Genomic DNA, 24,110 nt, shown 5'->3' on the forward strand with positions numbered 1-24,110 from the left:
GTCTCCCATGTCAAAGGCAGTGCCCTTAACCAGTACACTATCCAGCCACGCCTTGGACCTGGACCCCTTGATTGCTATTATTAGCAGTACGGATGCTCCCTTCTTCGGGAGTACTCGGAGACGTAAATGCTTTCAGAAGGCTCGTGAAGAGTCCCAAAGGCATGTGAAATTAAACAGGGGACAGATAGTGGTGGCGCGTGTGAGGACCAGGAAGGCTCTGTGAGACTGGTGAGGATTTAACCTGAAGTGAGTTTACTATAATTTTGAGAAACAATGGATTTGAGTGTCCTGAAGTAGAGTGACCAGACGTCCCGGATTGCCCGGGACACGTCCCGGATTCGGGGCCCGCTGTCCCAGGCAGCATGAGGTCCCTTGGGACTCTGGCCACTCTATCCTCATGAACTGGCAGCGGCGTCTATAGATGCCGTGCCAGTTCATTGCCCGCAGCCCCGCTCCAGCCTCGTCTTTTGGTGTCTGTTCCGACACCGGCAGGCAAGCAGGGCTACGGCAAGATGGCTGCCGAAGCCCTGTACTGGAGACTATTTGTGTCTCCAGTACAGGGCTTCGGGCGCCATCTTGCCGTAGCCCTGCTCTGCTTATCAGCGCGGGAGACTAGCAGGAGGAAGGTGGTCCCAGGAGCAGCGCGCCAGAGGCCGGAGACTTCTGCCAGGTGAGTAAATGCTTTCTTTTCTGGTGAAATGTTTGCCCGCATTGCGTTTCTTTTCCAGGTGAAATGTTTGCCCGCATTGCGTTTCTTTTCCAGGTGAAATGTTTGCCCGCATTGCGTTTATTTTCTGGTGAAATGTTTGCCCGCATTGCGTTAATTTTCTGGTGAAATGTTTGCCCGCATTGCGTTAATTTTCTGGTGAAATGTTTGCCCGCATTGCGTTAATTTTCTGTTGAAATGTTTGCCCGCATTGTGTTTATTTTGTACTGACATGTTGCCCGCATTGCGTTTATTTTGTACTGACATGTTTGCCCGCATTGCGTTTATTTTGTACTGACATGTTTGCCCGCATTGCGTTAATTTTCTGTTGAAATGTTTGCCCGCATTGTGTTTATTTTGTACTGACATGTTGCCCGCATTGCGTTTATTTTGTACTGACATGTTTGCCCGCATTGCGTTTATTTTGTACTGACATGTTTGCCCGCATTGCATTAATTTTATGTTGAAATGTTTGCCCGCATTGTGTTTATTTTGTACTGACATGTTGCCAGCATTGCGTTTATTTTGTACTGACATGTTTGCCCGCATTGCGTTTATTTTGTACTGACATGTTTGCCCGCATTGCGTTTATTTTGTACTGACATGTTTGCCCGCATTGCGTTTATTTTGTACTGAAATGTTTGCCCGCATTGCGTTTATTTTGTACTGACATGTTTGCCCGCATTGCGTTTATTTTGTACTGATATGTTGCCCGCATTGCATTTATTTTATATTGACATGTTGCCCGTATTGCGTTTATTTTGTGCTGACATGTTGCCCATTGCATTTATTTTGTGCTGACATGTTGCCCATTGCGTTTATTTTCTGGTGTCCGGGGTAACTGTTACTGCATTTATTATTAAATGGCCATAGATGGCTATGTTTGCTGCTTTGTGGTTACGGTATACTATTAGCATCACACAGTTTCTGCACACCCATGATGTAAAGTCTCGTTTGTCCACATCATGGCGTAAACACTGCTTTCTTATTCCTCGCTGTTACATCATTACGTTAGCTCCGCCCATACAATGTCATGACCACGCCCCCCCCCCCCCCCCCCCCCCCCCCCCCGTCCCAGGTTGGACCCACAAAAATCTGGTCATTGTACCTGAAGGGATTTTACACAATAAAATGGTACACACAAATAGCCTGTGGTACAAACTATGAGGATACTACAGTGCAACGCTACAGTGTGCTCAGGCCCCAAGGCATAATTACAGTAATTCCTAGCACTATCAGCCATCAGGGAGAGACTACATTTTGATAACCTCACAAGAAGGACCCGACCCCTCCATCTCTTAGCAAAGGAAAGTTAAAAGGATGTTCATCTTTGGTACCTCCCAGAAAGATTAACAGAAGCCAGAACAAACAAAAAATACATAGTTTTTAGTAACTGAAAAAGCCTTACCATCATCATGTGGCTTGGGGGGAGGTTTGGGTGCAGTTGTTGCCGGTTTGATGGCACCTAGAAGCAAGAAAAACTGAAAATCACTCACACTATAAAACATTACATAGAACATTACAGGATGACAAACTGATATCCTCTCATACTTTATAAATCGAATAGACCTAACATCAGTAGCTCCCTTCACACCCACATGACCCTGCTGCACTGGCTAACAGCCCTGCCCCCAAATACACCAACCTTTTGCACTGGGGCAGAGTGCAGGGCTGAAGGGCTATCAGTTAGTGCACCATATGTGGTCATGCATACTCACAGAGGAAGCGCCAGGCACGAGGGGGTATAGGAGCATAGCAAGGAGAGTCCAGACCAGCATCCTGGGGGAAACAGGAAAGCTGGTCAGAGCAGACCAACTCTCGCCTTTTCTTAAAGCGGATCCGAGATGAAAAACTAACTAGAACAAGTAACTTGTCTATATATCTTATCTAAAGTTTAGATAGTTTACACAGCAACTCTAGCTGCAAACAGCTTCAAAAGTTTATGATTATTTATTCCTGTGATACAATGAGGGCAGCCATGTTCTGTTTGTTACATTGTCACAGGCTGAGGGCTGGAGATGCTATCGGCTTGCCTGTGTGTAAATTCAGTCCCCTTTCCTCCTCCCTCCTCTCCTCTGCTCTGAAATCAATGGCTAGTAACGTCCTCCTCCTGCCCAGCCTGAGCTCCCATAAGCCCTTGCTACAGTGCCAAGGCACAAAAGGAGCTGTGGGAGAAGCTTGTTTAGTTTATAGGGAATTAGAGTATTAAAACAAAACAAAAAAAGTATTTGGCTTGAGGAATGCCCTATATGAAAGGAACACAATTTATGCAATGAGTAAAAGTTCATGTCGGATCCACTTTAAAGGAGTTGTCAGGCATTTTATAATAAAATAAACACTACTTACCAGGGGCTTCCTCCAGCCCCAAGCTCCCAGGACCTCCCTCGCCGCAGCTCTGCCCGCAGCCGTTTGCTGGAGCTCCGACCCGGTCCCCGGCGATGACGTCAGAGCGACCTGGAGGTCACTCTGTACTGTGCCTGCGCGATCGGCGCTGTCAATCACCGCCACGTGGGCCGGAGCGGACTGCGCAAACGGCTGCGGACAGAGCTGCGGCGAGGGAGGTCCTGGGAGCTGGAGGAAGCCCCCGGTAAGTAGCGTTTATTTTATTATAAAATGCCTGACAACTCCTTTAAAGAGAACCCGAGGTGAATCTTCGGGGGGCAGATGAGACACAGAGGGATGTTCTCCGCCTCCTCACATGCCTCTGTATCCCCAACTGCCGCTCTCTGCCCCCACCACCGCGCTATAGCCCCCTGAGTTTAGGGACAAGATTTGTCACTAACTTGGAGGTAAACACAGGGGCCGTTCCTGCAGTTCCATTGGGCAGCTCTCTCTCCCTGGCCATGCCTCCTGCCGCTCCCCCGCCTCCCTGCATGCTATGAGAGACGCACAGACTCTCAATGCAGCGTCAAAGTGGGCCATTGCAGCCCATGGGAGCGGCGTTTTTGGCGGCTACAGGTAGCCTACTTTTTTTTTTCATTTTTTGAGCCCACTTCGGGCTCTCTTTAAGGGTTCTAGCTGTACTGTGATTAGCTGCAGGCAAGTGCACACTGCCTAGCATTCTTGCCTTGCAGCACTGGAGTCTCCAATTCAGATATCTGCCCCCACGCTCATGGCATGAAGTTTTCATATTCCCCCGTGTTTTCGCGGGTTTCCTTCAGGGTCCCTGGTTTGTGCCTTGGCTGCCTGTTCTTTCTCTACCTTGTGTTCTTTTTGGGTGATGTGTTAACACTGAATATTAAGTAGCAGTAAAGTATGGTAGAATATTGTACTGTGTTAGGCAGCAGTTAAAGCAGAATGTTTTGAATCAGGATGATACCATTTAGTGACTAACTTAAAAGAAAAAGAGTAAGCTTTTGGTCAATAAGCTTTCTTCAAACTCTAAGGCCTGGGACCCACTACAAAGCACAAAGTGCTGTCACAATCACTAGGGATTCATAGTAGTGCTTTGCAAGCAATTTTGAGAGTGTTTTCCTTGCTCCTATACAATCAATGAGAATGGAAACGCTCCCAAAATGCTGCATGTCCTGCGACTGTGATTTGTTTAATCGCAATTGCTGTAGTGGAATCTGTCCCATCCATTTACTTTGGCAGAGCGTTTAGGGAAATAGCTAGCGATTCAAAGCGATCCCTAAACGCTCAAAAAAACCTCCAGTGTCTACAGGAATAGAGTCTGAAGAAGGCTTATTGGCCAAAAGCTTATTTTTGTTTTCTAGTAAGCATGGCCCGTTTCACACAGCCATGGATGGAAAACTGATCTGTGTAAAAACAGATCCGTGGAACAGTTTATTGAAAGTTTTCAAATTTTCATAACTTATAAAATGTGCGCAACATTGTGTATCACAGAGATGACACACATGAATCTTAAAATATATACAAATCCACAAGCAAGGCCACATCATATTTGCTAAAAGTTTCTCTCAAATAATAACATATATAATCCCATAAGGCCCTAAACCTAGCACAAGATCTCAACTGGAGGCAACCTGAGTAGGCCCGTAGGCCTGGAACGGATCTGTTTTAGAGGCATCAGTTTTCCATCTGTGACCCTCCATTCCGTTACCGCGTGGTCAATGTGACGCATCTGTACATCCAGAAAAATCACTACAGACCCAAACTTGTGGTCGGTTAGGGGAATTGGACCGATTGGATGCATTCAAACTGAGCAAAGTGAACGGACCCTATTGACTAAAATAGCATCTGTTCTCCACCGTTAGGGTCCATTCTTTTACGGTCTGCAAACTGGCCTTTTTTTGTCCAATGTTAACCGGGGCTTAGCCAATAAAATTTGAAGCAGGATGTCATCATCCTGCTTCAAAACTTACTGAACATTAATACAATTTTCTTTTTTTTTCTAAAAGAAGACCTGACTTCGTTTCAATGTTTTTACGGTATATCCGAAACCAATTTTAAGAAAGATATTGATCATCAATGTGATATACCAAGAACTTTCCAATAACCCTTCTTTTCCTGGGCAACAGGGTGGCATAGTGGATTGCACTCTCGCCCTGCAGTGCTGGATCAATGGTTGGAATCCCAGCCCAGGCATTATCTGCATGGACTTTGTATGTTCTCCCTGTGTCTGCTAGGCTTCCCTCCAGTCACTCCAGCCCTCCCCCCCCAAAAAAAAAATAATTTTAATTGGCTTTCCCTCTATAATTGGCCCTAGACTATGATAACGATTCGATTGTGAGCCCCTCTGAGGGACAGTTGTAGGCCTGGTACACACCAAAAAACGCTAGCAGATCCGCAAAATGCTAGCAGATTTTGAAACGCTTTTTCTTATTTTTCTGCAGCGTTTCAGCTAGCGTTTTGCGGTTTTGTTTAGCGGTTTTGGTATAGTAGATTTCATGTATTGTTACAGTAAAGCTGTTACTGAACAGCTACTGTAACAAAAAACGCCTGGCAAACCGCTCTGAAGTGCCGTTTTTCAGAGCTGTTTGCGATTTTCCTATACTTAACATTGAGGCAGAAACGCATCCGCAATCCAAAATCTGCAGCAGCCCGGGAGTATGCGTTTCTGCAAAACGCCTCCCGCTCTGGTGTGCACCAGCCCATTGAAATACATTACCCTAGCGGATCCGCACCCGCAAGCAGATCGCAAACAGCAGCGGAAACGCTCCGGTGTGCACTAGGCCATAGACAAGACTATATATACTCTATACTGCACTGTGGAAGATGTTAACGCTATATAAACACTAAATAATAACAGACCATATAATACATTAAAATACAGACAGCAATGGCAACTCCCATGAGCTCTCAGTAACAGTCTACTTTAAGAAACTTGATGATACGACTGTGCTGGAAACACTTGCAGGTAGAATGCAAACCCAAAAAGAGACAGCATAAACCATAAACATTTCTATGTTTAAAAAGACAAAAAAGAAAATGAATAACCACATCATTAGTCATTTTGTTTCTGCTGTGATGTCATATGTTGGAAATAAATTGTAGTGTCGTTTTGGAAAGTGGCTTTGTACCATACATGCAACAGCTGATTAATATTTTATATTAACAGCTGCTTGGCTAGCTGAACTGCAGCATGTTGTATGTTTTCTACAGACCCGACTCACAACACACCCAAGATGAATCAATTAATCTATCGAAGAGAGTTTACAAACATAGGCAGATGTCTCTTACTGATGTTACAACTGGAAAATATGCAAGTCATTTCTTAGGCAGAGCAGCTATGTCTAATGATGTACTGTATATGTCTAAAGCAGCCTTTCTCAACCTTTTTACCTTGGAGGATCCCTGTAAATAACTTTTGGATCTCAAGGAACCCCTGCAAACAATTTTTTTGGGTCTCGAGGAACCCCTACATTTATTTTTCAGGAGGCATGGGGCTTGATTCACAAAGCGGTGCAAAGTGTTAGCACGCTGGTGAAAAGCCCTTTATCACGCCTAAACTCAGTTTAGGCATGATAAGTTTAGGTGTGATAAGTTTAGGTGTGATAAGTTTAGGCATGATAAGTTTAGGTGTGATAAGTTTAGGCATGATAAGTTTAAGCACCAACTGCGTTAGCACCGCAGTGCACAGCTGATCAAAAGTTTTGCGCTAGCAAAGTCTGGTGCACTTTGCATAGAGTTTAATGGCGCTGCTTTGCGTGCGGGACTTTGCACGCTATCTACACTTATCTAAACTTAGCATGCCTAAACTTATCACACCTAAACTTATCACGCCTAAACTGGCTTTTCACCAGTGTGGTGCAAAGGTTATCATGCCTAAAGTCTTTTAGGCGTGATAACTGAGTTATCACCGCTTTGTGAATCAGGCCCTTGGTCTTTAAATAGGTTAGGTTGCTAATTTTACTATCTCCTATTACACTGCCACTCATTATACTGTCTCCTGACCCGCCAATTTAGTGCTTCTTGTTACAGTACCACCTATTATAGTGTGCTCTATTATACTTCCCCCACGATGGGGTAAAATGCCAAGAAACCCCTGCAGAGTCCTCAAGGAACCCTGGGGTTCCAGGGAACCCTGGTTGAGAAAGCCTGGTCTAAAGGATAGGGCAGGGAGCTTGACTATGGAGAATGAACTAAAACTGGGTTATTAAATGCATGCTTGGTGTCTGTCATTATAAGACCTTTGTCTTATAATATGGCAGTGGGGAAGCTCACAGTTTTTCTCATGCAACATACATTTCTAACACAGGAAAGTGTTCTGCCAAATCTATTAATAACTCACCACCGTCAGGCTTCGGGGTTGGCATTAACGCTTTATCTGGAGTTACTGGATCTGAAATATAAAGCAGGCCGACAAAACTGTGAAACAAAGTTTGTTTTAAGACAAGTGACATAATGATAGCATTGTTAGAGTGACATAGTAGCCATAGCATAGCAAGGACAATGCAGTAAACCAGAGATGTAGACATTATCATTTCATAGGCTCATTTATGTAACATTACAGGGGGGTGTCATGCGATGGCGATGTGTGACCTAGTGTATGGGGGGGCTGGGTTTTCCCCAGCATAGGGAGTTTAGTTGCCCCAGTATGGCTAGTATAATTACCCCAGTATAGCTAGTATACTGCCCAGTATGGCTAGTATACTCCCAGTATAGCTAGTATATTGCCCCAGTATAGCTAGTATAGTGCCCAGTATGGCTAGTATAGTGCTCAGTATAGCTAGTATAGACCCAGTATAGCTAGTATAGTGCCCAGTATAGCTAGTATAGTCCCAGTATGGGTAGGTAGTGCTCCAGTATAGCTAGTATAATGCCCAGTATAGCTAGTATAGTGTCCCAGTATAGCTAGTATAATGACCAGTATGGCTAGTATAGTGCCCCAGTGTAGCCAGTATAGTGCCCCAGTATAGCGCCCTAGTATGGGTGAGTGGGTGGGTAGGTAGGTAGTGCCCCTCCCCACCGCGGCCGGCGCTCCTATTACCTTATGAGCGGGCGGCAGCGGTTCCCGTGGTAACGGCGATGCATATCGCCGCTACAGGAAGCCGCTGCCACGCTTCCTTCCCTTCCTTACAGCAGCCGCAAGACGCGATGCTGTAATACCGGAGGAGAGCGGCGCCTGGGGGAATATAAGGAAGGAAGCGGCCGCCCGCTCATAAGGTAAAAGAAGCGGCGGCCGCCGGGGGGGGGTTCGAGGCCAGACACGCCGCGGCCCAGTAGAAAACTGCCAACGGACCGGCAGTGGGCCACGGCCCGGTAGTTGGGGACCCCTGGTTTAAGGTACCTGGGGCTTCTCTCAGCGACCTGCAGTCGTCCTGTCCTGCGTCGGTACTCAAAGATCCTCTGGTCCCCTGCCACAGCACACTTTTGTTACCACCGACTTACAAGTCGACAGCGCCTGCGCGGCCCTGGCCGCAAGCATCCTCCTTTGCGGTCCATACAGTGCTCAAAGTCTCGTAATGCATCTGGGCATGATGCTCATGGCGACTTGAGCAGGAGGGAGGACGCGTGCGGCAGTGGCCGCCAACTGACAAAAAAGAAATCGAGCTGCGGTGAGGGAGCGGAGGATAGTTTTGTCCCAGCGTGGGAAAGGACGGCTGCAGGGGGCTGGGAGAGTAAGTTAAACTTTTGTTTTGTTCACAGGTTACCTTTAAAGCGAACCTGAGCCGAAGCTCGGGTTCAAAATATGACACTATTTAAAGAGGGAAGCCTCAGGATCCTAATGAGTCTTCCCTCGGTCGTCGCAAGCACCCCATTGCTAAGCGCGGCCCCCCTGTTGCTGAGCACAGACCCATTTACATTGTGGCCATGCAGCTCCTCTTCCTGGATCAAGTGCGCGCAATGGCTGCGCTAACCCTACTGCGCATGTGCAGTCAGTCGGCTATTGTGCGCACTTGATCTCAGCAACGGGAGACCACAGAGTTGCGAGTGAAGCACCAATAGGATCCCGAGGCTTCTCGGCAAGTATCTGACTTTGTACCCAAGCTTCGGCATGGGTACATTTAGTTTAACTGAGTACTACATAGGAATAGGCTTTGCAATTTATACATTTTAAAAACTGTTTTGAGGTGCAGATGTAAAAACTCTCTAGCCATCTACCCAACTCATCTATCTAAATGAGTCTGGACATGATAAGACATATAAGCTATTTGCATGGCAGCCATAAGGCAAGAAATAATCTTTAAAGAGGATCTGTACTGTCCAATTTGTGCAATAAAAAATATACCAATCAAGTCACTGTGATCTCCTGGATCACTCTTTGCTGTTTCCGCCACTCCCTGCCGCAATCCTGGCTTTTAATCGCCAGTTTTACGCAGTGTTTACAAACAAAAAACATGGCCGCTAAGCAGGAAGTGATGTATGTGTGTATATACAGTGGCTTGCAAAAGTATTCGGCCCCCTTGACGTTTTCCACATTTTGTCATATTACTGCCATAATCTCAATTTTATTGGAATTCCACATGAGAAATCCAATACAAAGTGGTGTACACGTGAGAAGTGGAACGAAAATCATACATGATTCCAAACATTTTTTTTTTACAAATAAATAACTGCAAAGTGGGGTGTGCATAATTATTCAGCCCCCTTTGGTCTGAGTGCAGTCAGTTGCCCATAGACATTGCCTGATGAGTGCTAATGACTAAATAGAGTGCACCTGTGTGTAATCTAATCTCAGTACAAATACGGCTGCTCTGTGACGGCCTCAGAGGTTGTCCAAGAGAATATTGGGAGCAACACCACAATGAAGTCCAAAGAAGACACCAGACAGGTCAGGGATAAAGTTAATAAGAAATTTAAAGCAGGCTTAGGCTAGAAAAAGTCCTTGAACATCCCATGGAGCACTGTTTAAATGATCATTCAGAAATGGAAGGAGTATGGCACAACTGTAAACCTACCAAGACAAGGCCGTCCACCTAAACTCACAGGCCGAACAAGGAGAACACTGATCAGAAATGCAGTCAAAAGGCCCATGGTGACTCTGGATGAGCTGCAGAGATATACAGCTCAGGTGGAGGAATCTGTCCATAAGACAGCTATTAGTCGTGCACTGCACAAAGTTGGCCATTATGGAAGAGTGGCAAGAAGAAAGCCATTGTTAACAGAAAAGCATAAGAAGTCCCATTTGCAGTTTGCCACAAGCCACGTGAGGGACACAGTAAACATGTAGAAGAAGGTGCTCTGGTCAGATGAGAGTAAAATTGAACTTTTTGTCCAAAATGCAAAACGCTATGTGTGGCGAAAAACTAACACTGCACATCACTCTGAACACACCATCTCCACTGTCAAATATGGTGGTGGCAGCATCATGCTCTCGGGGTGCTACTCTTCAGCAGGGACAAGGAAGCTGCTCAGAGTTCATGGGAAGATGGATGGAGCCAAATACAGGGCAATCTTGGAAGAAAACCTCTTGGAGTCTGCAAAAGACATGAGAATGGGGCGGAGGTTCACCTTCCAGCAGGACAACGACCCTAAAAATAAAGCCAGGGCAACAATGGGATGGTTTACAACAAAACATATCCATGTGTTAGAATGGCCCAGTCAAAGTCCAGATCTAAATCTAATCGAGAATATGTGGCAAGATCTGAAAACTGCTGTTCACAAACGCTGTCCATCTAATCTGATGGAGCTGGAGCTGTTTTGCAAAGAAGAATGGACAAGGATTTCAGTCTCTAGATGTGCAAAGCTGGTAGAGACATACCCTAAAAGACTGGCAGCTGTAATTGCAGCAAAAGGTGGTTCTACAAAGTATTGACTCAGGGGGCTGAATAATTACGCACACCCCACTTTGCAGTTATTTATTTGTAAAAAAATGTTTGGAATCATGTATGAGTTTCGTTCCACTTCTCACATGTATATGACAAAATGTGGAAAACTTCAAGGGGGCCGAATACTTTTGTACTTTTGCAAGCCACTGTGTATATTGTGTATATTATATATATATATATATATATATATATATATATATATATATATATATATATATATATATATATATATATATATATATATATATACACACACACACACACACACACACACACACACACACGTGTGTGTGTGTATGTGTGTGTGTGTGTGTACGCTGTCTGTGAGGAATAAACAAAGCACGTGTGAGTGAACCTGGAGGGGGCGTGCGTGTAACTTGTCCCCATTACAACAGAGGCAACACCTTCCTCCCTGGGTGGACAAAGCTTGACACAAAAAGAAGATAAGATATATTACAGAGACAGTGCAACTAGAAAAGGCTGCAGCAATCCAGACCACATTATAACAGGTATAGGAACGTATAGGATAGAAGAAATAAGGCTGAACATTTTGTTACAGAGTCTCTTTAAAAATAAAAGGATGCCTCAGATCCATAGCTTACAAATGAAGATGTGGCACAGTCCATTTATCGCACTCCAGTACTATATAAGGTTTTAATAGCAGAAATGATGTTTTCAGCAGTCTTTCAGAGAATTATAAATGTGAGGGAGAAACTGAATTAAAAGATGAATTGCCACAACAGATACACCTAGGTGTTTGTTTTTTTAGTTCTCCTTTAAAACGGACCTGTAGATAGAAAATAAACACATTGTTTCACTTACCTGGGGCTTCCTAAAGCCCCCAGCAGCCGTCCTGTCCCGTGCCGCTTCTCGACGAGCCTCCGTTCTCCCGCCGCCAGCTACTTTCGGTTTCGCAGCTGGGCCACTGCGCCTGCGCAACTCTGGCCACGCGTATCCTTTCTTCGCGTTCTTCTCTGCAATAGCGGGGGAACGCAAAGAAAGGATGCGCTTGGCAGGGTTGCGCTGGCCTCGACTTACAAGTCGAGGTACAGAACAGAGCGGCGGCGGGGGAACAGAGACTCGTGGAGACTCGGCGCAGGACAGGACAGCTGCTGGGGGCTTGCAGAAGCCCCAGGTAAGTGAATCGATGTGTTTACTTTCTATCTACAGTTCCGCTTTAAAGGCCATTGACTTTATTTATATGAAATGTAATCTAAACTTACCAAAAGCATCATCCAAGCTGAAATCTTCACCTGCGTCAACTGCGAACAAAAAAAAAATCATGTTATATGACGAACAAGAAAAGACATAGTAGGTACAGGAAACATACTGCATACACTAAAAACAATCTGAAAATAATATATAAAAAAAAAACCTGTAGTGCCAGTCTAGCAGTTTCTGCAATGAGTAGGATTCCTGCATTTATTAAACAAGGCATCTCTGGCACCAGTTCGTTTGCATCTCTGGCACCAGAAGACTGTCCTAAATACAACTTTACAAATATGCAAGAGCAAATATTTAGCTTCATGTGAGAAGAACATCCTCATAAGTACGCTAGATGGTTCTAACCTGAGGTGACAGGTCAAGGTGGCCTCTGCCAAGAATGTAGCATGAATATGGTGGCCCTGATGCATTGTTGTGAGACCCGGATTGTCTCAGACGAGCACAGGCCAAGTCCTTTATTCTCATCCTTACCCTCCAGCTCCATAGTGCATGGTTTCTTTCCTGCTTCATAGCAACAGAATGCATCGCTAGTCCATAGGTTAGCAAACCGTCTGTACTGCACTCAGCCCTGAACTCTTGCCGAAAGGATATTTTTTCAAAATAGGCTATGCACTAGGCCTGAACAATTTTAGGGAAAAAAAATTGAATTGATTCGATTCATGATTTCCTTCAAATCAAGCTTTGTTCCCCCTATGTGCCTGATTGTTCTCCCTCTGTCCCTCTCTGTCCAAATCTCTCTTTGCGCACCCTCTGTGTCGCTCTTTGTGCCCCCTTTGTCTCTCTCTATGTCCCCTTTGTGTCTCTCTCTGTGCCCCCTTTGTGTCTCTCTCTATACCCGCTCTGTGTCCTGTGTCTCCTCTGTGCCCGCACTGTGTTTCTCTGTGCCCCCTCTGTGCCTCCCTGTGCACCCTGTCCCTCAAGCTGCGGCAGTGCTGGACATACCTTCCAGCACAAGTCCAGTGATGCCCATCTATCTAAGAAGCAGCTTCAAACTTCTCCCAAGTCCCAGCGCGTGTGGCCCGCAGCATCGGCAGTGTTGGTGTAAGGATTCCTCCTGTGGCGTGTTCTGTCCATTGCAGTGGAGCCGCAAACGGACAGTTCTGGCTTGTCAGACTGCATTCGGTTGTGCATTCGCAATGAGTCACATTGTCATTTGCAATTGCTCTGCAGTTCTGGGCAGCTCAGGATGCTGTCATCATTCCACCAATGGCTTATTACAGCTGAGCTGCAGCCAGATAGCCCTGGATTTCCTGCATGCATGTTCTTGCATAGTACTGCATGCATTTGTTATGATAGTCCTTCAGCTAGCAAATGGTAATCAAGCCAGCTCAAGATTGAATGATCACCATTCAGCTGTGTGGAGATTTGCATGCTTGCATCAATTGGCTAATGCCAGCCTAAAAGTCTGCCTCCCCTTTCAGACCTCACCCGTCATAGTTTCAGCTCTGTCTTAAGCTACGTACACACATGCAACGATTGTTCGTTGTGAACGACGAACAAACTTTTAATTGACGAAAGAATGACCTAAGTAAAGTCAGTTTTTAAAAGTGTGTAACGATCTGATCGTTAGAACGAACGTTACATCACATAAAGCAAGTATTGCGCTTGCACATAAAAATGAAAAGTTCCATGGAGAAATAGAGAAATGTGCATGTCAAGTCTAGTACGAACGACCGTTTCCAACAATGTACTACTTTTGCAAACGATCGTCGTTCGGAAAAAAATCCGCCAAGCTAGATCGTTTTTTAACGATCTAGCTCGTCCGTCGTTATGACTTAATGGTCATTGGCTGCTTTTTTTTAAACGATCGTCGTTTGAAACGATAGTTTCAAACGACTATGGGCGCATGTGTGTACGCACCTTAAGCTGTTACTGGGTCCTTTGATACTGTGTATAATATTCTTTGTCTTGTTACTTTCTAGCTCAGTTATCTTGTGGAGCTATAATTATATATTTCCCACGGGGACATATATACGTACTCCTTCTAGTGCAGAGAATTTGTATTGTTTGTATTGCCTAGTTAGTTCGCTGTACTGTTCCAGATCTAGCTAGTCTCCCTTGCTTATGTTATATATTGGTTCATCGCCAATATATACATATTCTAGTCAGCGTGTGTTATTTTCCTTGTATTCGTGTTACGGTGATATATCAGTGCCGCTGATATATACGTACTCGAACTGTTGATATCCTGTGTTCAGTTAGTCTGTTTTTAGCACGTTTCGGTAGGTTGCGCTTAGCGTGATCACCCGTGCTTAGCTAGCATAGTCCTGTTCGTGCAAGGTAGCCATTGCTGCGGTTGCTATTGGTTACCTCACTCTAGTATTTGTGAATGCTTGCTGTCACTGAGGCAGTGACTAGATTAGCAAGCGTTCATTCTGTCAGCCTCCGTCCTCCTAGTCCTGTTCTTGCGAGGTGGCCATTGCCGCGGTCGCTTTTGGCTACCTCACTCTAGTCCTGTCTTGTATCTATCTGCATGTTTGCTATCGCAAGAGCAGCGCAACATCGCACTGCGCTGCCATTGCATCTTATTTGTGGCGATATAGGAAGCCCCGAGCTGCAGTTGCTCTGGGCAGCCTGTGTAGCCTCTTCCATTATCCAGCTTTTAGCCTTGTTGTGCTGGGTGGTCAGAAAGTATGACCCCCCAGCATTACAGTTGGACATACTTTTCGCACAAGTCCATCGCTGTCCATCCTCAATTGCCTCCTGCAGGCTCCGAGACCTGGGGAAAGTATGAAGCCGCTTCTTCAAACTTCCTCCATATGGAAATTACGTCATCGAGGAAACCACCGCTTTGACGATTCCCAAAATCGTGATCTTGGTGATCACGATTTTGGTTTAAATTCAATTTATTGTTCAGGCCTAGAATGCACCTACACATACACAATTTACAATTCAAGAAATCATAGATTTGTTCTATTACCACCTTTATTTATATTACAATAAAAATACACATCTGTCTGATGGTAGCAGCCATTGTCTCCATACTTCTTTCAAGGCAGTCACCTCAATCACATAGTGATACTGTGCAGCTGCATCAGTGTAATAGGAATGAAGGAGGCACTCATACGCGTTTCCTTGTGCATGGTGTGCGAAACGCAAGAACATCAGAGGTGCATAGAATGCACTGTCTGACATTCTGTGGTGCGCAGCAGCTGCATGCATTTTAAAAAAAACGCAGCTCTGTGAATAGGATCAGCACCACAATACCACGGCAACGCAGATGGCATGCAATCACGTGTGTTGCGCTACAAACACATGGCCATCTGTGTTGCCTAATAACGAGGCCTTGAAAGACTGGTTTCTATATGTCAAGCAGCAAGCGTATTTGCTATTTGAGAAATAAATGCAAGTTTATTAAACCTGTGGAGCGCCTCTTATAAATAAGTATGGCCAATACTTTAGAGTTACCTAATTTACAAGTGGCTTAAAAGCCTGGTTCACACATATGAGGACCAGCTCCCAGGAGGGATCAAGATACGGGGCCAAGATTGTACTAACGTGTTGCTAACTTCCATGCCAGTGACCCGTGCCGTTACTGTGCAGGGGGAAGGAGGATCAAAGGCGCAACGTGTGATGGAGCAACACAGAGCGGGTGGGGTGAGCAATGCTCTCAGCCAGCAGTCATCCAAGTCGGTCTTCCTGGGGGTTTGCTCGTTGACTATAGAGAAATCGGGGTCAATGTACACAAGCTAGATGTTCTACAGAGGCAGTCTGTATCAGCCGCCCCGACCAAGTTTAATCCAGTGTGTGTACTGTAAGGGCCTGTTTCCACTACACGCAGATTCTGCATGCAGAAAACTGACTCCAATGAAAGCCTATGGGCCTGTTTCCACTGAACGCGATTTTTCTGATGCAGATTTCCCATAGGCATTCTTTGGAGTCAGTTTTCTGCATGCAGAATCTGCGTGTAGTGGAAACAGGCCCTAAGTAGCTGAACACCACAATAGCAGTCTCCATGAAATAGGATGTTGTAATTCCTGACAAGCATTTCTTTCAAACATAGAAAACGTCACCAATATACAAGGGTGTCCTGGATCAAATCTGAACACAACAGGAAATATCATTTAGAGGACTCATTCTTGTCTGATCTTGCTTGCTCATAGTGCTTGGGGATCTCCAGGCAAAATAAGTAAATCAAAACCAGCAGATTTCAGTTTGCTGTAAAAAGATTAGGTAGAAATGAATCACTATTTCCTGTGGCTAACATACATTGTTCTTCTTTGTTAAAGTGGACTTACACAGTAATGTAGATCTTTCTGCCTGCCAAAACTCTGCTCATAGAAAGCTGAATAACGGAACCACTGACTGTTTTTAAAGGCGAACTCCACCTTTGTATATTATCCTGATGGATATTTTAAGTAATGACTGTAGAACTTGCCAATGCTACAAAGCCATTGCCCCAGTGCCAATCTCCCACATTTCCTTGCGCCCTTTTTGCATGTGTGCCCAGGCCACAGTGTAAGAGATGAGAAAGAAAAGAGAGGAAACAGATTAATGGTCAACACTATTGAAAGCAGATACTGAGGTGACTATTATCACAGCACCTTTACTCTTGTCTCCTGTGCTTTTCTTCACAGGGTGCTGCGACACCCCTACCCCATTCTTTACAGAGCTAGTTCACCAGCTGAAGGAGGGTGGCAGATTTGGCCCATGGATCCAAGTAAAACCAACATCCCTTGTTTCTACACCACTGACAGCAGGATCTTCAACTATATTTCATTTACTATACTGTTCAGTTCTTTCATGCTTGCATAGTCTTGAGAAACCCCACAGCCTGGTATCCAGGGCTCCTGAAAAAAATCACAGCCTGCTCCTAACTTTTGAGGTTCCTTCTAATTGTTGTCAATAGTGCTGGCTCCTGAACTGGACAGACTGGTCCAGATTTTCATATTTATTTGGCCATCTCATTCTACGGAGCACATTTAAAATGTGCTAGCCATCACTTAGACTGCATTTGCGATTACAATTGTGAGTGGAAAAGGGCCCTTCGTTTTTTGGATTTACCATCCACATCAGAGTCAGACCATAGTGAGAGCTGCTGAGATGTATGTGAATGACTGTGTGATTGTAGCTGTATGCAATATATAGAGGAAGAGTCCTTTCATAAATCTAGGCCAGCCTAAGTGTAAAGTAAAAAAACAAAAACAGGAAAAGTTTCTCACTGTTTACCATCTTGCATGTCTCCAATCATATATCTGCAAATGTACTAATCTTTCAGCCACGCCCACTATTTTTTAATACAATCTAGGCCAAGGCGGCAATCCAGGTTATAAATATTCCCTTGTAAAATGGGTTAGGGCATGTACCGCACTTGAGAGCTACCTAGCCACTTCCTGCCCAGGTAAGGGTAGTCTCACACTATGTTCTTTGCATTGCAATAAAATAAAAAAAGTATTATACAATTTGATATATTTTGGCGGCAAAGATGCCTTTATACAGATGCATCCAAGGCCTCAGTTTTCTAACTTTACAGGAAACACGTCATCCTGGTTATGTGCGCATGTATATCATAATATAAATGCGTGAAAAAAAATTATGTTACCAGTGACTTCTGCATATCCATCAATGCTTGCGCTGCTCAGTAACGCACAGCACACCTGCATTATTTTGACGCATCCGGCACACCACACTGCTAAAGCGCAGATGTGAACGTTACCGTTACAATATAACTGCCTTCCGTTACTAAGCAATTATATTGCCTGTATTTTCGCACCACAATGGTTGCAGTGTGAAAGGACACTATCCCCCAATCACCTGGACACAGAACTGACAGGGAGTCATTGTATTCTATATTGAAAAATGAAATTAGGCGAGAGTTCTACTTTAATAAATGTAATTAAGTAATGAACATTGTTTACAAGGGAAACTGGCTGATCTCATTCAGTAAAAGCTTTTTTTAATGACTGAAATTTGACACAAGCTGTGATCTGTGGTGTAGCACTGAGTGAGAGTGAATGCTGTACTGATCTCTCAGCAAACAGATCCCACATGCAAGAATGTGGCTGTGACTCAGGCTGGGTGGAGCATTGCAGAAGAGTTACTCATCTTGTGATTTATTTTAGGGAGGAGAGGAACAGTTTGAGCCTTTGCAAAATCATATGACAAACACTGACAAGTTTATCACACATAAAAGACTACTCTGCATGCCTAGGGCAAGCAGTACTGCAGACCATTCACACTAACCAGACTTGGCCTGCTGCAGGTTTCAGAATACCTCCCTGATGCAAGTTTTACAACTGGCTCATCGGTATAAAATGTGTCAGACTTTCAGGGACAGGATCTGGCCTTGGAAATCTGCCCTCGGAAAGTCAGTGAACTTTTGATGGTAACGCCCATTTCCATGTATTTAAAGGAAAATAATGTCCACTCCCAACTCCCATCTAACCTCACTGTGAATCCAGAACATCTGCAGGATGCCTCTCTACCCAAACCTCAATGAATCACAACACATGCATTTTACATACACCCATGCACTGAGCTAATATCCTGATACTGTAGAGGCTTTGATTTACAGCATTTATGAAAATACTCCCTGTTCTGCGGGATGTGATTTGCTCTGATTGGTAGTCAGAGTGAACCAAACCAAAGTACAGTAGTTTAAAATAGTAAAGTCATTCAACATGGCACTAACCTAATACAAGGGCTAGTGGATGGGGTTAGTGCTGCCTTCCACGTATTTAAACACTATGCTCCCTAGTTGTAATTACCCCAAATATAGATAAATCCCAATTGCTTTATGGTGTGCCGCATCCGTTTCCGGCTATGGAAATTCTAATGCGTTGTGCGGAAAACTGCAGCAGGCAACATTTTTTTCTCTGCACACGATTTGGATGCAATCTATTGATTTCAATAGGCTGCATTTTCTGCATCCGAAATCGCATGCAGGAAACTGCTGCAATTAGGCTGCAGTGAAAGTGGTCCCTTAAAGGAATTCCAAGGTGAAGCAAGTATATATACAGCTTTACTTGCTTGGGGCTTCTTCTAGCCCCTAAAAGTCTGTGTGTCCCTCACGGCAGTTCCGCTGTGCTCCAGGCCCTGCTGCCAGCCCTGTAGTAGATCTCGCAATACAGCTGTGTTCTGCGGCATGTCAGGGATCCACTACAGGGCTGATAGCCAGACCCTGGAGCACAGCGGGTGAGGTGCCCCGGGTCTGCTTTTTTGCGGTCTTCCCTGTTGCACCCGTCAGCCCCGGTAAAGTCCCTGACTAAACCAGTTGGGGACTACCACGCATGCACAGTCCCAGCCGCACACATCCCCCTGATCACACTCCTGTGGCCACGTTCTGTGCATGACCAATTCATTAAGACTGCAACTGCTCTTGGGCAGAATGCTCCCAGCCACAGGAGCGTGATCGGGAGGTTGCACACAGCCAGGACCGCACATGCACATTGACCCGAATCTCGGCTGGATCGCAGTGGCAGAATGGAAGAGACCGGATGGGAGCTAACAGACAACAAGGGGCTGAAGGAAGCCCCAGGTAAGTTTAAATCCTTTTACTTTCAATGGGCCTGATTCACAAAGCGGTGCTAACAGTTAGCACGCTGGTGAAAAGCCCTTTATCATGCCTAAACTCAGTTTAGGCATGATAAGTTTAGGTGTGATAAGTTTAGGCATGCTAAGTTTAAGCGCCAACTGCGTTAGCACCGCAGTGCACAGCTGATCAAAAGTTTTACGCTAGCAAAGACTGGTGCACTTTGTATAAAGTTTAATGGCGCTGCTTTGCGTGCGGGACTTTGCAAGCGATCTAAACTTATCTAAACTTAGCATGCCTAAACTTATCACACCTAGGGCTTGATTCACAAAGCGGTGATAACCCAGTTATCACGCCTAAAAGACTTTAGGCGTGATGACCTTTTCACCACTGAGTTATCACCGCTTTTTCCTGCTCTTCGCGCGAAGTTACCGTGCGTACGCGCGTGAGAGCGCGCGCAAAGTCCCATAGGGTTTAATGGGAGCTTCGCGCGAAGCGTCGGGTGCTGCGCGCGCACTTACGCGCGTACGCGCGGTAACTTCGCGCGAGTTTCTTCTTATCACGCCTAAAGTGAGTTTAGGCGTGATAAGGGGCTTTTCACTGGCGTGCAAACACTTTGCACCGCTTTGTGAATCAAGCCCCTAAACTTATCACGCCTAAACTGGCTTTTCACCAGCATGGTGCAATGGTTATCACGCCTAAAGTCTTTTAGGCATGCTAACTGGGTTAGCACCGCTTTGTGAATCGAGCCCCATGTCTCACGTTTACTGTAAATTGTGCAATCCCTGATAACTGACTCTGAAGACTAACAATTATTCTATAAGCCTGACTCATGGGATTTTTCTAGGCAGTTATTATTCATCAAATGAATGTATGCTTCATATACCTCTACAATCACATTGACCAAACAAACGACAATGCTTGCAGAACCGTTTCATTTTTCTTCCATAGGTTTCTCAAGTTACGTGCTTGACCCTATAGTCTGTTACATGAGATATATATATGGCTTTCTACTGGATAAAAGCGAACACAAAGACCAGATTTACATTGTTTGTTCAGACAGTGCATTCCCTAGAGACAGGTGTTTGAGAGGCCCAGCTATAACCCTGTGGGAGTTCAGCTAGCAGAGATAACAGCAAGAGACAGCCGTGAGACATTCCCAAAAGGATATACTGCAAGATAGGACTACGTAACCAACAGGCTCTATTCTCTTCAGGAATAGGGAATGTCTCTCTACTCCTCTGATATTCTATTAGGTGTAAAACATGTCTCACCTGATGCAATGTATGCAGACAGCAGTGCAACTCTGCCTCATCAAAGGATAAAGCAACAGACACAAGAGATTTCATAACAAAAGCCTTTAGAAAACATGACTGTTGGGTAAACAATGTGTTTCAAGAGTTCAGTAAAAGGAAAGAGTTGGGCATTGAGATTTTGAATGATCACATTTGTCACGATATTTGTGAGTGGCTCACAAGAGAAGAAAAAACAATAAGGCCCGATTCACATTTGAAAAAATGAGCCAAACGGATCGGTGAGTGGATCCGGTCTCCGCTTCACCGGATCCGGATGGCTCTGTGCACACTGGCAAACTGATTGTGAAAACTGATCTGATCACGAATGGATCGGATTGGTTTTCACTCCGTTTGCCAGCAAATACATACCTAATGTCAGAAGCAGAGGCTTCCTCTTCGTGTGCTGTGATTACACAGCATGTGATGCGACTAGTCACATGATGCGTCATGTAGTCACGAAGAAGACGGATGCCTCTACCGCTGGCCTTTACGTATGTATAAGAGGCCCGGTTCACACTCGCTCACCACCCGCCCGGCTGCTGCAAGCTCCCTCCCCCTCCTTACACTTAGGTTCGCGTCCCTACATCCCCCATGGAACGGTCCGAAACGTTCCATTCCCCATTGCCCCAATGCAATAGCATTTTTTGTCCGATTCCGTTCCGCTGGGCAGAACGGTCCGGAAAATTAGAGCCTGCTGCATTTTTTGCTTCCGGGGAACGGAATGTATGGAACGTATCTGTACCATTGAACGCATGTGAACGGTCCAATAGGTTGGCATTGGATCCTTTCACATCCTAATACTGATGTAGTATAAGAGCATAGAACGGTATTGGGATTAAAACACATCTAAAACTCTTAACACATTCAACGCATGTATTTCTTTTTCCGTTTTATGCATTTTTTTAAAACGCACAAATGTAGTCAGGCTTTTAAAAAATGTTGTAAAATAATTTTTAAACAATTATGGAGTACACATTTATATGTGTCAAGGGGTACTTCAGGTGATTTTCCCCAAAGATGGGACAATACATGGTTAACAGTGAACCCGAGGTGGGGTTCTGACAATGAAATCCGCATACAGAGGCTGGGTCTGCCTATACAGCCCAGCCTCTGTTGCTATCCAGATCCCCCTAAGCCCCCCCTGCGCTCTGCGATTACCCATAAATCACAGCCGCGCTGCCGACACGCAGAGTGTCAGAGCGGGCTGTGTTCACCTCTCTCCTGTCAGTCTCGCCGCTCCCCCGCCTCCTGCAGAACTCCGGTCCCGGCATGCATCCCTTCCCTTGCCGCTGACTGGAGGGAAGGGACGCGGGCGGGGACCAGAGCTATGCAGGAGGAGGGGGGAGAGCCGATATTGACAATAGAGAGGTAAACACAGCCCGCACAGCGCGGCTGGGATTTATGGGTGATCGCAGAGCGTGGGGGGGGGGGGGGGGATCTGGATAGCAACAGAGGCTGGGCTGCATAGGTAGACCCAGCCTCTGTATGCGGATTTCATTGTCAGAACCCCACCTCGGGTTCTCTTTAACAGTGTCATACATGAAGAGGTACATGCTAGAATCATGGGGGTTTATTCACTAATAACGCCTGAAGTAGCATGGATTAATACATGCGCGCAAGCTACATACGCTCCAGTCAGCGTAGCGCGATCGTTCCTACTTCCACGTGATGTTATGTTAGCGAGACCGCGATACTGGCGCGGACCCATTAATTAATGTACTAGCGGCTGCGCTAGTGAAGTATGGTGGTCATGCTATGATCACATTGTGTGGAAGTAGGAACGATTAAGTTAAAAGTGTACACTATGCTGTCAGGACCACATGTAGCGTGCACTCGCGTGCATTAACCCGCGCTGCTTGAGTGCGTTGTCATTCGTGAATAAACCCCTTGGTGGGAAACACTGCTGTGTTTCAATCACATGCAGCAATTACCCTGTGCAACATTTCCCTGTGTTCTGCACCCCCCCCCCCCCCTCCACACACACACACACTCCAGACAGCTGTCTGCTCTATTTTAGATATATCCCTGATAATAACAAGGACTGTAAAGCAGCCCATACACTCAGCCGATTTTCTGGCCGACCGATCGAATTTAGGTCGATCTGATGAGATTGCTTATCAGTTTGCATTGGCCTTAATGGAAATCTGATGGCAAAAAAATGCCATCAGATCGAATTTCAATAGATTTCAAACTGAAATCTATTGGAATTCTATCCTGGTAAAAAATGTTCTAAAAACGCATCAGATAGATCATCAGATGCATTTCTTATCTATCTGCTGCCAAACTGACGAGTGTATGGGCACCTTAAGTTGCATGCTGAATGTCCAACTGAAACTATAAAAGTAATGGAAATCTAATTGGATTCTTTTCTGTTCCCGGGATAACAGGGCTTCACGGATAACACTATGAAAATAAACCCCCATAGCACTCCCTTGTTGGTGAAAGTACACAGCCTGGGACTTTTTCACCAGAATGTAACAATCAACACATACATGTTACATTGATTTTGCTATCCTAATGAGCCTAGCATTGTCAAACTGCCCTTCATGCTCGAGTTGCTGATCATTGTAACATTTGTATCTGTAACTTTAGTCTGAAATCACTGCAAAGCATTGTGGGACTGTATTTGTACATATGTATATTGAAAACCTGAAGACGCACCATCTTCATTTTCTAATAAACAATGCCGGTTGCCTGACATCTGAGCTGAAGCTCTGCCTCTAAAGCATTCATGTCAAACTCCAGCCCGTAAGGCAAATCTGTGCCGCGACTAGGTCCCAGTGTACGATTGCCAGCAAATACATACCTAATGTCAGTGGCAGAGGCTTCCTCTCCGTGCACTACTGCACTTTGTATTTGAGTTTGACATCCCTGCTCTAAAGCCTCACATACATGTACATGGCATGTCGTCCAGCAGGGATTGATCAATCCCTCATTTCTGCAATCTCGCGACGTGGGTACAGCTGTACAATCATTCATAAATTGTTTACCGTCGCGTATCGATAACGACTGTCACGGTGGATCAGATCTCACACAAAGTACCGTTATCGTTTGAAGTCTCATTCGCGCCCATCTTGTGCCGTCACGCACACCCACCAGTAGGAAGATGAATCGGGGAGCGCTCGTCATCATAGGACATCGCTGTGATCCATCTTCCTTCGTAACGAGATGAGTATTCAGGGTAATTCTACTGGCTGCATGCTTGTTGCAGGCAAGTCTTAAAAACAGCTTAAGCTCAG

General features: G+C 45.2%; 1 protein-coding gene across 2 annotated transcripts in view; it reads right to left on the reverse strand.

Moving 5' to 3' along the window:
- CD99 (CD99 molecule (Xg blood group)) overlaps positions 1-24,110 on the reverse strand; it is a 106,121-nt gene that overhangs the window by 42,416 nt on the left and 39,595 nt on the right. For both annotated transcript variants that reach the window (XM_068269936.1, XM_068269937.1), the window contains exons 3-5: positions 12,105-12,143; positions 7,401-7,451; positions 2,115-2,171 (exon numbers count right to left, since the gene is read on the reverse strand). In XM_068269936.1, coding sequence (XP_068126037.1) covers positions 2,115-2,171; positions 7,401-7,451; positions 12,105-12,143 — 147 coding nt within the window. The remainder of the gene's footprint in view (positions 1-2,114; positions 2,172-7,400; positions 7,452-12,104; positions 12,144-24,110) is intronic.

This window comes from Hyperolius riggenbachi, chromosome 2, assembly GCF_040937935.1.
Source record: "Hyperolius riggenbachi isolate aHypRig1 chromosome 2, aHypRig1.pri, whole genome shotgun sequence".
Classification (NCBI taxonomy): Eukaryota; Metazoa; Chordata; class Amphibia; order Anura; family Hyperoliidae; genus Hyperolius; species Hyperolius riggenbachi.